This window comes from Condylura cristata, unplaced genomic scaffold (assembly GCF_000260355.1).
Source record: "Condylura cristata isolate star-nosed mole 26May11 unplaced genomic scaffold, ConCri1.0 scaffold00011, whole genome shotgun sequence".
In the NCBI taxonomy this organism is placed as follows: Eukaryota; Metazoa; Chordata; class Mammalia; order Eulipotyphla; family Talpidae; genus Condylura; species Condylura cristata.
In genome coordinates, this window is record NW_004567112.1 from 23,217,266 (window position 1) to 23,232,771 (window position 15,506).

A 15,506-nucleotide genomic window follows, 5' to 3' on the forward strand; every position below is an offset into this window, starting at 1 on the left:
GCTGAATTCATGTAAGAAATAAAAGACCGTGCCTTCCCTGGTGGTGCAACAGGTTAAAGTGCAGCGCCATGAAGCTTGCCACAGCCACTTCAGTGCGAGTTAGATCCCAGGCCAAGGGAGTGACTCACAGGGAGTGGCAGATCTCTCCAGACCGGCTCTCTGCTCCCCTCAGCTGTGTACTTTGTTGATCTGCCTGTTCTGCTCCGCCTCTGGTGAAACCTCTCACCATACCTGCACCTCTGGCCTGTACCTCAGTTCTGTATGCATAAATAAATATATCTTTTTAAGAAATTAAAGTCATGTGGCTAGAGGAAACAATGTAGATCACTCTTAGGTAGTAACAGCTTAAAGATACTAAAAAGGTAAAATGTAAACAAAATTGAAGCCCTTTAAAAGTTTTTTTTTAATTTGAGAAAAATATAGTTAATAGTTTCTAGTACTCTTTTTCAATCTTACTTGCTTACTTTACAATGGTCTTCCTTCACCTAACAAAATTATAGTTTCACACATTCTATGGACAAAATTGTAACTAACAGGCACATTCATCCATTTGAGGCAGATACACAAATGATATAGTACTATGGAAGGGTATTTGGCAGTATCTAGCAAAAGCGTATGTGTAATTCATACTTTGACTCAGTAATTCCTTTTTGGTTCATCTATAAATAAATGTTCTAAACTAGTAAATACAGAAAGAATGAAAAGGTATATCACTTAGTGATATACCTGCTATGATGCACATCTGGATGCAATGAAAGATCTAGAGGCAATGAAAAATAAATTATCCATTTCTGCTAAAATCAGTAGGTATCAATTGATAGGTAACTATTGGATATAGCAGGCAGATAATTCCTGTATCCACTGATCATTCTTATACAAAGAAAGACATTTCCAGCTTTTGAGATACTGACCTATACATGTCTAGTGATGCAATGTGATGGCTTGAGATGCATATATATTATGATTATCACAGTAAGGTTAACATCTCAATCTCCTTTCATAATTACCATTTTTGTGGTAATAACTTTTAATATCTATCCTTAATGTTCATACATATATACAGTATTACTGATAGTTACCAGAATGTATTACTCGCTCACAAACTTATTTGTCTTACTGATGGAGGTTTGTACTTGATGACCAATAACTCCCGTATCTCCAGCCCATGGCAGTCAGCATTCTTTCTAAGAGTTTGGCTATTTTTGATTCTATATGTGAGTGTGAAAAATATAGTATTTATCTTTCTCTGTTACTTTAATTAGCATAATGCCCTTGAGATCCAGCCACACATGTTATTTTAAATGGTAGGATCACTTTTTTCTTATGGCCAAATATTCTACTGTATGTATGCATGTATGTATATGTCACTTTTGTTAATCCATTCATCTACTGATGTAAAGTTATTTACTTTTCTTGGCTATTGTGAATAATGTTTCAGTGAACATGGGAATACATGTCTCTCTTCAAAACAGTGATTTCATTTCCTCTGGATATCTACCAAGAAGTAGGATTGTCGAACCATAAAATAATTCTGTTTTTGATTTTTTGGGGAATCTCCATATTTTTTCCAAAGTGGCTATGCTAATTTACATTCCTACCAACACTGAACAAGAGTTCACTTTTCTTCAGTCTTAGCTCTTACCTTTTTGATAATAGTCAGGTGTGAGGTAAAAATTTCATTGTGGTTTTGAGTTGCATTTCCCTGATAGAAATGTTGGTCAGTTGTATGTCTTCTTTGGAAAAATACCTATTCAAGTCCTTTGACCATTTAAAAACCAGGTTGTTTTTTGCTGATTTAGGCTGATTTCTTATAGATTTTGGGTATTAATTCATTATCAGATAGTTTGTAAATATTTTCTTCAATTCTATAAGTTGCCCTTTCATCTACTTATTATTTTGCTGTGCAGAAACTTTTCATTTTGACCTGTTGATTTGCTTTTTTGCTTGCGCTTCCAGTAGCATATAAAAAAGGTTCCTTATGGGGCCCTCCCTGGTGGTGTAGCGGGTTAAAGCGCAGCACTAAGAGGCTAAAAGCCACTTCAGCATGAGATTGATCCCCGCCCCAAGGTAAACACACATGACGTGGCAGACCTCTCCTGACCCTCCCGCTGCTCCCCACAGCAGCATACTCATCAGTGGGCCTCTTCTGCTCCCCATTCTGTCTCTGGTGAATCCTCTTACCACCCTTGCACCTCTGGCCTGTGCCCCAGCTCTGTATGCATAAAATAAACCTTTAAAAAAAAACAAAAGATTCCTTATGAAGGAAAATGCCATGGAGCTTAGCCCATTTTTCTTCTAAAATTATAGTTTCAGGTTATTTATTTAAATCTAACCCATTATAATTTTTCTTGGCTATTGTGAATAAGATAGGAATCCATTATTTTACATGTGAATATCCAGTCCACCACTTGCCCCCACCATTTATTGAACAGGCTACCCTTTCCTAGAGTTTTCATGGTTTTGTTGTCATATATTAGTTGATGTACATCATAAATTTATTTCTGGGCTTTTGATACTGCATTAGCCACATGTGGGTTATTTTCAGTTACCATACTGTTTTTATATACATAGTATTATGATAGCTTGCAGCCAGGAACAGTGGTGCCTCCTGTTTTGTTGTTCTTTCTCAGCATTGTTTTGATAACTTGAAAGCTTTTGTGGTTTCATGCACATTTTATAATGCTCCCCCCTCCAGGCCTCTATGGATAAATGCCACTGGAACTTTGATGGGGATTACGTTCACTCTAAAGATGGCTTTGGGTATTATACAAACCCATAAACACAAGTTATCTCTTTCTATATGTTTCTATATGTCACTTCAGTTTTTTACACTGTCAGTTTAATTTTTATTCCTAGCTATTTTTATCCTTCTTGACATTATATATGGGATTGTCTTTTAAATTTTCTTTTTCAGATAGTTTGTTGTTAGTGTACAGAAAGGCAACTGATTTTATAAGTTGATTTTGATTCCTGCAACTTTAATGAATACATTTATTCTAACAGATTTTGGTGAAGTCTTTAGTATTTTTTAATATATAGTATTTCTATAAATGAGATAAGCAAAACAAGTACATTTTGTTTCTAATTTGGATGCATTTTCTTTCCTTTTCCTGCCTAATTGCTCTGGCTTAGACTTTCAGTGCTATGCTTCCTGAATAGCAATGTGAAAAATGGGAAACACTTGTCTCGTTCTTTATGGGAAAGCTTTAGCCTTTCACTCTTTTGTATGCATATTTATCTCATATGGCCTTTACTATGTTGATGCATGTTCCTTCTACACTTAATTTGTTGAGTTTTTATCATGAAAGGACACTGACTTCTGTCAGATACTTTATTCATCTCAGATAATCATGATTTTTTATCTTTCATTCTATTAATATAGTATATCACATTTATTGATTTGCAGGTGTTGAACCATTATCTCAACCCAGAGATGATCCCACTCGATCATGGTGAATGATCCTTATAATTTTCTATGAAACTTGGTTTGCCAGTGTTTTCTAAGAATTGCTTGCAGCTTTTATACTCACCAGAGAGATTGGCTGCTAATTTTCCGGTAGGTAATGCTAGCCTTCTAAAAATGAATTTGGGAGTATTCTCTCCTCTTCAATTTTTGGGAAGAGTTTAAGAAAGACTAGCATTAATTTTTCTGTAAATGTTTGGTAGAATTCACCAGAGAAACACTCTGGTTCTAGGTTTTTCTTTGCTGGGAGGTTTATGATCTCTTTTTTACTGGTCTGTTCAAATTTTCTATTTCTCACAATTCAGTCTTGCTATGGTATATGTTTCTAGGAATTTATACATTATCTCTGGGATAATGTGTTGGGATATAATTGGTTTATAGTCTCATGATTCTTTTTGTATTTCTGAGGTCTAAGCTGTAATGTCTTTCTGGAAGATGACTATGTGCTTCAAACTGTGATATCATAAAAGTATATAGAGATATCTATGAGATATTCTTATAAAAAGTCATGTAGTAACCTCATTAGTGGATCTAACTAGTTTATTAGAAATGTAAGGGGAAGACCAATATATCACTAAGCATGATGGAGATATGAATGATAACAAAATCCAGAAAATGGAAATTCCTACCATGACAAGTACTTTTTTCTTCAGTGAAAAAACTACAATATGGAAAGCTAAAGACAAGACAAGTCACACTGAGTCTTGGGTCCATACAATGCTGAGGAGCTGTCTCTGATGAAAAGAGTAAGCTAGGAAAAACTCCATATGACAACAAAGTGAGCCAACAAAAAACCCAGTCTTATCTTCAAGGAGAAAAGTATGATGAGGAAGATAAGTTTCCTGCAGGAATTTGTATATAGGCAATTGGCATGTTGATTTCAGTTCAGAAATCTGTCTGTGCTGTGGAAGAAATCCCAAAGTCGGAGATTAATCCAATCCCAGACAGTAGCATCCTTGGAATCTGTCACAACAAACACTTATCTTTTTGGAGTTCTTTCACATAACCTTTTATAAACAGCTCCCACACTCAAATAAAGTATCACGAGCAACAGATTTAGGCTAAAGATTTTAAATAATAGAATTATCAATCTGATAATAAAATATGCAATAAAATACAAGATAATTTACCAATGAACAAGTGACTACAAAAAAATTACCAGACACGTTTTTGAAACAACTAGAACTTACACAAAAATTGGCTTATTAGAGATTGCTTATAGAGAATTTGAGAATGGGGTAACAGCTAAGTAATTATAGTGCTACACAAAAGAGGGACCAAAATATGGGTAACACTTTAGAGAAGATATATGAAAACATCTAAAATACAAGTCTAAACAGTTTGAGAAGGTGAGGACGAGTGAACAGCAAATAGCTGAAGAGGTAATACAACTTAAAGAATAACCATTTAAATAGGAAAATGAAGTACAAAGTGTACGGGAGGAAACACACTTCAGTACAGAAGGAATCAAAAAGGTGGTGGGGGAGAAAAATGTGGTAATGAAATCCACAGATTTTAACAGTAAAACCCTAACTATATGAGTTACCACAATAAACAATAAAAAAATTCGGATGAACTGGGGGAAAAAAAAAAGTGAGAAAAGGACAACATTTTAAAAAGCTGGAGTAAAAGGTGAGGGAGGAAAAGTAGCTTTACAATGAAAAAATCTGACAAATGTACCTTAGCCAAATGATCAAGTTCAGTATCACAACCGATAACTAATGTTGATAGAATGTACCTGTCATGGGATGAAATGTCACTTCAGCTCTGTGATCCTGCTTCCCAAACCTCCTAACTTTTGGTTATGGGAAAAACATCAAATCCTGGCTGAGGTATATAGTCTACAAAACACATGACTTAACACTCCTCAAAGCTATAAGATCATCATAAACAAAAGTCTGAGAAACTGTTACAGCCAAGAGGAGCCTGCAGAGACATGACTAAATAATATGACATCCTGGATGGGATCTGGGAACAGAATAAATATATTAGCTAAAAACCAAATAAATCCAAATAAAGCATGGGCTTTAGTTAATAATAATTTATTAGTATTGTTTCATAACAAATGTACCATAATAATATGACATTAATAATAGAGGAAACTGGATGTGAGAAATAAAAGAAGTTTCTGTGCCATCTTTATAATTTTCTGTAAATCAAAATTTGCACTAAAATAGTTGATTAAAAGAACTGGAGGAGCTATATTACTATTTCTTTTCTATATTATATAGATGTTTAAGAAAAAAGACCATTGTTATAGATGAAAGTCACTACTTAATAAAAAGTTGAACTCACCAAGATATCTTACTTCTAACACTGAGGGATAGGTAAGTAGGTAATGGTTTATTAATATTTATTCCTCGTATGTAGTTACGATATATTCTTTCTGAACAAATGAATTATTTCATAATAAAAGAGAAAAAATACCTGAGTGAACATTCTGCTGAGCTTTGATCAATGCTAAAGGCAGCAAATATAATTAGTTCTGTATATTGATAGCAGCATGAAGGCAAAGGCAATGGAAAAGCAGGCACTCCAATACACTGTTGGGAAGATTAAATAGGTGTAATCTCTACAAAAGCCAATTTGATGATATCTATCAGTGTTATAAATGCACGTATCATTTTACCCAGCACTTCTATTTTAGTCATTTATCTTAGATATAAATGCACATGTGCATAAAATTATTTTACACAAAATTGTTTGATACATAGCACTGTTTTAGTAAAAGATTAGAAAAAGCCTGTATATCCCTTACCAGTAAAACTGATTCTATAACTAATCATACATCAATGAAATGGAAAACTGTAAAGGGAGGGAAAACTCTTTATATACTAATATAAAATGGTGCTTACCATATATATTGCTAGGAAAAAAAAAAACCAGAACAAACAGGATGTACAATATACTAAGTCAGAATATATCACTATATGAACCTAAACGTACTCAATATTTTTGTTTGCCTCTCCAGACTTGCTCTTCATTTTCTCCACCTTGCTTTGTGCCAAGGAGGCTGACCAAACAAATTGTTTTTTCCAGGCAGTCTTGCCCTTTAGCCTTTGACTATTCAAACAACGTGTAGAATGATCAGATAATCAGGGTAGTTAAAGTATTAAAGGAATTATTTCTCTGGCTCTCATACTGAAGGCATTTTGTATTTTTTTTTTCCTCTAAGATCACAGGTGCTATAAAACAGCCTCTCCATCTGCTACAACTTTTCTCAAGTTCTGTTAACAGTTCACTTCCATTATACTTTCAGGTATATAAATGGAAATGATTTCCCATAGTTGACAACACCCAGGTAGCTCCCTGTTCAATCTCCTGTTCCTTGTTTGTTACGTTAACTCAATCCTAATGTTTATACATTTTGAGTGTGAGTTTGTGTGTAGAAAGAAGACAGGAGAGGGGAAAAAGAGAAAAAAGAAACAATCTAGAATGGATGACTGAAACACCAGAAACTTGTTATAGTGGTTGTTGAAAATAATGAAACACAAGAAACATCAGTTACATACCTCCAAGTAAAGAAACTTACTTGGCAACATGGCTAGTGGACATGGATATATACTACTATATACTATAAACTAATATATATAGTAGGATATATACTAATATACCCAATGGTTTTGAACTTTGGTACCTATGAATATATCATCTGGAGAGAAAATACATAAAGTAAATGTAAACATTTAAAAGAGTTAAAAGGAAGTACTGCCACCTATAAGATATTACAGTTGCTAATCTTCTCTTTCATTTCTGGTATTTCTTTCCATTTCCATAATAGGAAATAACAAAATAAAAGAGAACAGACCACTTGTTAATACAATACAGCCAGGCCTCACTTTGCTGTATATAATGTTTCTCCTTTGATATTACTCTCATCAAGTTGTAGATAATCTTTATTTATACATGATAAAAATCATGTATACTTGAGACTACTCATCTGTGGACTGACAGCTGAATGACAGTTAAGAAATTCAGCAATTTAATATCCTGCCTCCTTAACTTATTTGCTGGATGTCCTTTTCTTAACTGTAAATGAAGCCAGTCTCTGCTACATACAACCTTTGAGAGCCTTAAATAAAATAATATTGGCAAAGTGATCTACAGTATCTGGCAAGTAGTAGAGACCTATTAGCAAATGACACTGATATCACTGTTATTAATGAAAGGTCTCTCCCAGGAGTCATCCCTTGCCATCCCTAGTGAGTATCTTTTCTAAACTTTATATTTACTATACTTAAATACTTTAACGAGTTCTATACACAGGGTTGAATGTTTAGTTGAAAGCAAAAAAAAAAAAAAAACTAATGTTTCCCATAGTTGCCAATTCCTGGGTATTCCCCATTCCTTATTTCTTTAATTCAATCCTAACGTTAATAGATTTGTGAATGTGTACTTATGTGTAGGCAGGGAAAAACAGAGATGAAAATTTAACATGAAAGTTATCTAAGAATTTATTACTAACCTAATAAGACACATGAGTGAAGTGGCTATACTAAGGTCAATTAAAAAATATCAAATAAATAGACTTGAAAATATTACAAACCAACTAGATATTTATAGAGTACTGAACTCAACAGCAGCAGAATATAACATTCTTTTCAAGTGCACATGCAATATCCTCAAGGATAAACATATTAGTCCATAAAATAATCTTAACTCATTTAAAAGAAGGATGTTTACAAATATATGAAAATTAAAGAACCCACCTCTAAATAATCAATGGGTCAAAGAAAATAATCAAAGCAATAGTTAAATAAGAAATTTATAGCTATAAATGATTACTTTAAAAAAATAAAACTCAAGAGAATGAGAAGACAAGCTATAGATTGTAAAAAAAAATCTGCAAAAGATATCTGATAAAGGACTGTTACCCAAAATATACAAAGAACTCTTAAAACTCAACATAAAAACAATCTGATTTTTAAATGACCAAAAGGCCCGAAGAAACACCTCACAAAGATATGACTGCAAATAAGCATATGAAAAGATGCTCAACATAATGGGACTACCAGAAATGCAAATTAAGATAATGAGATACCACTAGACATCATTAAAATAGCTAAAATCCAGAGTGCTGTCCACACCAAATGATGGCAAATGTATAGCCATTTTGAAAGACAGCTTGACAGTTCTTACAAAGTTAAACACAATCTTACCACACAATCCAGTAATCACACTTGTTATTTGTCGAGGTGTATTGAAATATATGTCTACACAAAAACCCACACAAAATTGTTTATGGCAGCTTTATTAGTAATTGCCAAAACCTGGAAGCAATAAAGATGCCATTATGTATTGTGGCACATTCAGACAATGAAATGTTATTGGGATCAAAAAATAAACTATCAAGTCATGAAAGACACTGAGATGCTAAATATATTAGTAAATAAAGAAGCCAATCTTGAAAAGCTAAATATTATGTGATTCTAACTACATGACAGTCTGAAAAGGCAATAATAAGAAACCAGACCAGTGATGCCAGGGGTTAGGTAAGAGGCAGGAATGGATAGGTGGAGGGAGCAAAAAAGATTTTTAGTGCAGTGAAACTATTTAATATGACCCTGTAATGGAAGGTACATGCAATTACATTTGTTCACTTCCATAAAATACATAATACCTGAAGTAAAAACAAATGTGATCTACTGACTAACCAATTATAATGCATGTATTGCTCTGGTGAAGTATGATGATAATGAAGACTAGGCATGTGTGGCAGCAGGGAATCATACAGGATATCTCTATACTTCTCTCAATTTTACTATGAACCTTAAGCTGCTCTAAAAGTTAAAGTATTAAAAAAAACCACTAATAATCTACCCTTTCACCTTAACTAGAGAAAAAAAAGTCAACTATGTATGTAAGCTGACAAATTAGATAATCTAGATGAAACAAATTTCTAGAAAGACAAACTATGAATACTTGATGCAAGAAGAAATAGGAACACCTGAATAGACCTTTAAGAATTAAAGATTAAACTAGTAAAAAAAAAAAACTTCCTATAAAGAAAAGCCCAGAACCAGACAACTTTAGTACCTGCAAACATTTGAAGTAGAATTAAAGGTAGGCAGATGGGATGCTGCCAAATTAAGAAATCATTTGATAAAATAACTTAGCTCTCTAAAAAAAAAAAAAGCAATTTTTGAGAGATGACATCCCAACTCATTCTGTGAGGTCAACATTATCCCAGACCAAAATCAGTGTGAAGTATCACAAGAAAATCACACCAATATTCATTATGACAATAGATACAGAAATCCACAATACTAGCAAACCAAATCTAGCAACATCTAAAATGGGTTGTATGTCACAACTAAGTGCAATTATCCTAGAAAACAAAGTTGATTTAACATGAAATCAAGTCAATGAATATAATTGCTATGGCCAGGGCGATTAAGAAACAGAATGAAAGAAAAGTATCCAGATTGGAAGACAATAAACTATATTTACAGAGGACACAATCTTGTATATATATAGACACTACCAGAACTATCATCGAGTTCAGCATGGTTACAGAACACAAGGTCAGAATACATAAATTAACTGTATTCTACAAATTTGCAACAACCAATCCAAAATAAAATTAAGAAAATAATTCCATTTAAAACAGCATGAAAAATAAGATGAAAACTAGAAAATATTGTTGAAATATTGTGAATCAGTCTCTTTAATATGGGAATCAAAGTCTCTTCTGAGATACTTTCCTGTGAATCATGCTTAGCTAAACAAGATTACTACTTGATCTCAGATTTCATGGAAATGTTTATTTTTAATAGAAGACAAACTTTTATCAGTTAAATTTAGTGCACATAAATTTTCTGATGATTTCATAAAAATGAAAATTTTGAGACAATAAAACGGGGAGTGAATAAAGAAGGTATTAAGTAATCTTCATCCCTAACAGTTTTTAGATGATTCACATGACCACATTTCAGTAGTTTTTAAATACCTGCAAATATACAACAGACCTAACTCACCCAAAGGAAGCAAATTATAAGATGGGTGGAAATAGTAAAAGGAATGAAAGTCTGAGTCCTCCATGTTTTTTTTTATAACTGAACATAGTATATCCCTATCAACATTAAGGGACAAACAGTTGGCACCATCCCTTTATTCCTACCACCACTAAAAACCAGAGAAAATACAGATATAGATTTGGCAGTTAACCAGCCAGACTGAGGCTAAATCCCTATGAATTTTTTTTTTTTTCAAAAATATCTGCTACGCAGAGGTAATCCCATAGAATGTTACCTGTCACCTCTTTCTCTATACAGTTTTTCCTCTCATCCTTTAGTCCTTCTTTTAGCTAATGTTTCTCAAGAGTTGTTGAGGGACCACTGGTGGTCCCTACCAATCTTTCACTGATCACAGGCAATATAAGGAATAAGGTCGAAAGTTTTGATCACAAACATTTTAAAAACGTGAAAATTATATTATGATTTTCAAAGAAGTTGTTTTAGGTTTTCAGTTGCTACGTTCTATGGTCTCACATACTCAACTAGGGTAGGAAGAAGGAACTGTTTGTTTCAGGTAACAAACTCTCACACTGCGTTGTTTAGATACTAGTTAAATACTATTTTGTTATTACTGTCATAATGTCTTAAAACCCAAATATAGGGAATGAATTAATGATTCAAATATGTCCACTGAAGAGTGAAAATGATCAAAAAAACATTTAACTCAAATGAAAATAGTATGACGTTAGTGTTATCTTCAAACTGACTGTGATAAGTGAACTAAGAGTGATTAGTTTAGACTAGCAGATGTTCTTGTTCCTACTGTATATTACCAGGTGGGGAGTGAAATACTATAAAACAGTCACAAAGCAGTCATACAATCAACTACTCCAGTAAACCAAAGTCTGTATAGTGAAATTTGTCACTGAAAGCAGATTAAACTACAATCAAAGGAACTTTAACTCATTTTAATAAAAACGAGAATAGTTACTGTCAACTACAAAATTAATGACAAATATGCTGAGAGAAAAGAATCTATTGATAAAATGTTATCATCAGGTGACACTGCTAAACACTATGTAAACACATGGTTTATAGTGAGATGAACAATTATATCACAAACGTATGTCCTTAAATATTTTGCTTTATGGTTGCAAGAAACCACTAGAGTTCAGAACATGAATGAGTTCTTGACATAAACATAATATGAAAAAAAAAGAGGGCAACTTTTATTTCTGACTATTAGTGAAAACATGCTATAGAGAAGGGATTTTTTTCTTTTTTTAACCTTTGAAATTTTTTTTAAGTTAATGATTTTTGAGCCCTGACTTTTAAAACTTCTATAGGAATTAAGTATGACCAACACCATTAGCCATGTATGTAGCAAGGAGGAACAAGGCACCTGAAAGTCAGTTCATATATAGCTTCATTTACAGATAAAAGCTGTCATTCAGACAGTTAAGTCTATCATTGAGTCAGTGTTAAAAACTGCATAGAAAAACTGTGACTATGATTCTAACCTCAGTATTTGAGCAGTTATTCTAAGCATGTGGGTTCAAGAAAGAAATAAAAGGCTCTGCTTTTCTATCTTGTCAGGAGTTAAGATACTAATAAAAACTATTCAAATGAACACAAAAATTTTCAAGACACTGATAAAGTCAGAAAAAATCTGATCTACATGAACACAGTACATTGAATGCTTCTGACTCATCATTTGAAACTGAAGTAACTCCTAAGGATAATTTGACTAACGCATGACAAAAATGCTTAACCAAAGAGTTTGACTTTTCCCTCACATCTAGCCATTTTCTTTCTTTGTTGTCAAAACAAATCAATACATTATTTTTAGGTTGCTTTAAATTCAGTTACCTCAGTAGACCTATTAACTTTTTTTCTAGAATTGAATATAGTTGAAAGGACAGATCTACCCTAACTGCTTGCTCTCAAACTGTTTACTGTTAAGTGCCAGACATTTGTCAACTCAATGTCTCATGGAACATTAGATGTAATTCTGTATGTGAGAGTTCTTAACAATCTGAATATATGAAACAGTCTTACAATCTGAATATATGAAACATCTAATAGAATTAATTTATACTTGCTTCAATGCCCAAAAACCTGTAGTTGTAAAGTGCGATTACCAAATTTAGTAAAACTGAAGAGTAGGAAAATTAACAGTTAAATATAAAATCTTAACTTTAGTGAGCCAGACATCAATATGGAAAAAGAATACAGAATTGCCTTTCCTGCTGCTTAAATACTTTCAAATACCACTTTGAAGCTACAAAGAAAAAATTTAGTGTGACACATCATGTGATCATAAATTCCAAAAATTCAAATAGTGTATTTCTCTACTGCTTTTAAGAAGCAGTAGATATAGCAGTAGATATAAATGATTTCTAATGAATTATGCTAGAAATTACCAACAACCATTTTGTTTGTCCTTATTACAAATCTTCTCACATTCCAAATGTGAGAATTTTTCCTAAATTCTACTCTCCTGATAGTTATTTCTTTCCTCCTGATCTTCCCAGAACTCAGGTTGCCTTAATAAACCTCTTGGTTACAACCAAGAGTGATATTAAAAATGTTTAATAACTGGCATGGCATAAACACCAAAAAGAACAATAAATCGTATCATATGGCTGCACTGTAACATGTTAATTGAATATCAACCTTGGTTGCAGATTCCTTTTAACAATCTGCTACACTTTTTTCAAAACTAGCCTCATTCTCAAAGACCTTTGGTTATTTCTTGCCTGCAATTAGCAGAAAAACGACAGGAGTTTTCAAGAAAGACAACCACATAAAAAGGATTCCAGGACCTCCCTGGTGGCGCAGCGGGTTAAAGCACAGCATTGAGAATCTAAAGCTGCTTCCGCATGAGTTCGATTCCCGCCTGCCCCAAAGGTGACCACAAGGTGTGGCAGACCTCACCTGACCCACCCACTGCTCCCCTCAGCAGTGTACTTCGTAAGTCTGCCTGTTCTGTTTCCCACTTTTCTCTGGTGAAACCTCTCACCGCCCCTGAGCCTCTGGCCTGTACCCCAGTTCTGTATGCACAAATAAATCTTTAAAAAAAAAAAAAGGATTCCAAATATGAATTTAATGCTTTCACTCAATCTTTACATTTCCCTACTTTCTTCACTAACAGAAGAATAAGGGGTAAGCATTAAATACACTGTTGTTTTCTTTTTCAACACCAGTGGTCTCCAGAGAATGAGGCTCTTAAGTCAGCTTTTTATTACAACTTTGTTATTTGATTTTATCCATAGTTAGATGTCCACATACTTTTTTTATTTTAATCCCTCTCTCCCACACTTGTCCTTATCCAGGTCAAGCCCAAGTTCTTTATCAACTCAACCAAGTGAAAATATTTAACACGCAGATAAACTGGTGAATGTGTAAGTATATTAAGAATACTGTAAAATGTCAGGAAAACAAATACCTGACTTTTAGGAAATGAAAGAATATAGAAATTCATAAAAAACTTTAGACCAGAAAGTTTTATATAAAGATATATAGATATCTTTATATATATTTATATATGTGTATGTGTGTATATATATATATAATAACATCAGATATCTGTCTGTTTTTAAGGATCTTCTTACCCAACTTTGGAAAAACTATTAAGTATTCAGCATTGCACTGAGGGCATGCCACTCTGGCTGTACTGTTTCCTCTTTGTTTTTCATCCACCCAGCGTTGTAGACAAGCCTGGTGAACCCATTTTGTAGATCCTCTGCACCTGCATGGTCTCACCCATTCAGCTGTTCTATCATCTTCATCAGTGGCAAAACACACCCAGCAACTTCTGTAAATTAAAAGAGAAAATAATGACATTATCTTTAAGACTCTGGTCTTCTCTCCACTATAGCTCTCAAGTCTAATTTACAGCTATCCTGTATTTCTTCTCTCAATTAACACAAGTTTTGACTTCAGTTTCCATTAGGGCAAATACAGTTTAACTAGATGAGACCCTCCCTGACAATGTTTGACAGTAAAATGAAAACTGCTAATTAAAGTTTATAACCTGCTATGCACTTTCACTTAAATAAGCAAGTGGCTTCTATCAAAATAACTAGCTAATCTATCTCAATGGAAAATAGTAGACAGAAGTGCAGCTCGGTGAGGTCTTCAGTTCCAGTAGAACAACATGGATTTCAATGTGTCCTCCAACTTAAACTTCTGCATTAGAACAGGGAGAAAAGCTGAACTGAATCTACGGCAATAATACCCAAAAATTGTGACTTTACTCAGCTTCCTATTTCAGCCATATTTCATAAAGCCTGGCTAAAAATAGAAGGTATGTAGCTTTTTTAAGCATTCTGACCCACCTCAGTCAAGATGTCTAGGTCCTCAGACTATTTTATGTTTATCCAGAAATGCTGCCCAACCATATTGGTAGAGATGAATATACCTGCCTTCCAAAAATACTACCTTAAAAAAATTTTTGTGTGTGGTAAGATATGCATAACATGAAATTTACTACTTTAGCAATTTTTTTTTTAAAAGATTTTATTTGTACATACAGAACTGGGGTACAGGCCAGAGGCTCAGGGGCAGTGAGAGGCTTCACCAGAGGCAGAGTGGGGAGCAGAACAGGCAGATCTACGAAGTACACTGCTGAGGGGAGCAGCAGTTAGGTCAGGAGAGGTCTGCCGCGCCATGTGGTCACCTCCGGGGCAGGTGGGGATCGAACTCATGGGGAAGTGGCTTTAGCTTCTCAGTGCAGTGCTTTAACCCGCTGCGCCACCAGGGAGGGCCTACTTTAGCAATTTTAAAAGTATAATTCAGTAGCATTTTTTTATTACAATTTATTTGACATTTTGGTACAAGCAGACTTGTTATCTGAGATGTTAATATATATTTTTTCACCATAACCAAGTTAATGTAGGCATATTTCAGTTCAGCTTTTTCCCTGTTCTAATGCATAAGTTTAAATTGGAAGACACACTGAACTTCATGTTGTTCTACTAGAACTGAAGACCTCACTGAGCTGCACCTCGTGACTACGTTGAGGCAGATTAGCTAGTTATTCTGACAGAAGCCACTTGTTTATTTAAGTGAAAGTGCACAGCAAG

The 15,506-nt window shown here is 33.9% G+C and overlaps 1 protein-coding gene across 1 annotated transcript in view; it reads right to left on the minus strand.

Annotated features, from left to right (window-relative positions):
• MARCH5 (membrane-associated ring finger (C3HC4) 5) overlaps window positions 1–15,506 on the minus strand; it is a 47,082-nt gene that overhangs the window by 18,968 nt on the left and 12,608 nt on the right. The window contains exon 2 of the mRNA XM_004680628.2: window positions 14,034–14,236. Within this exon, the coding sequence (XP_004680685.1) occupies window positions 14,034–14,236 (203 nt within the window). The remainder of the gene's footprint in view (window positions 1–14,033; window positions 14,237–15,506) is intronic.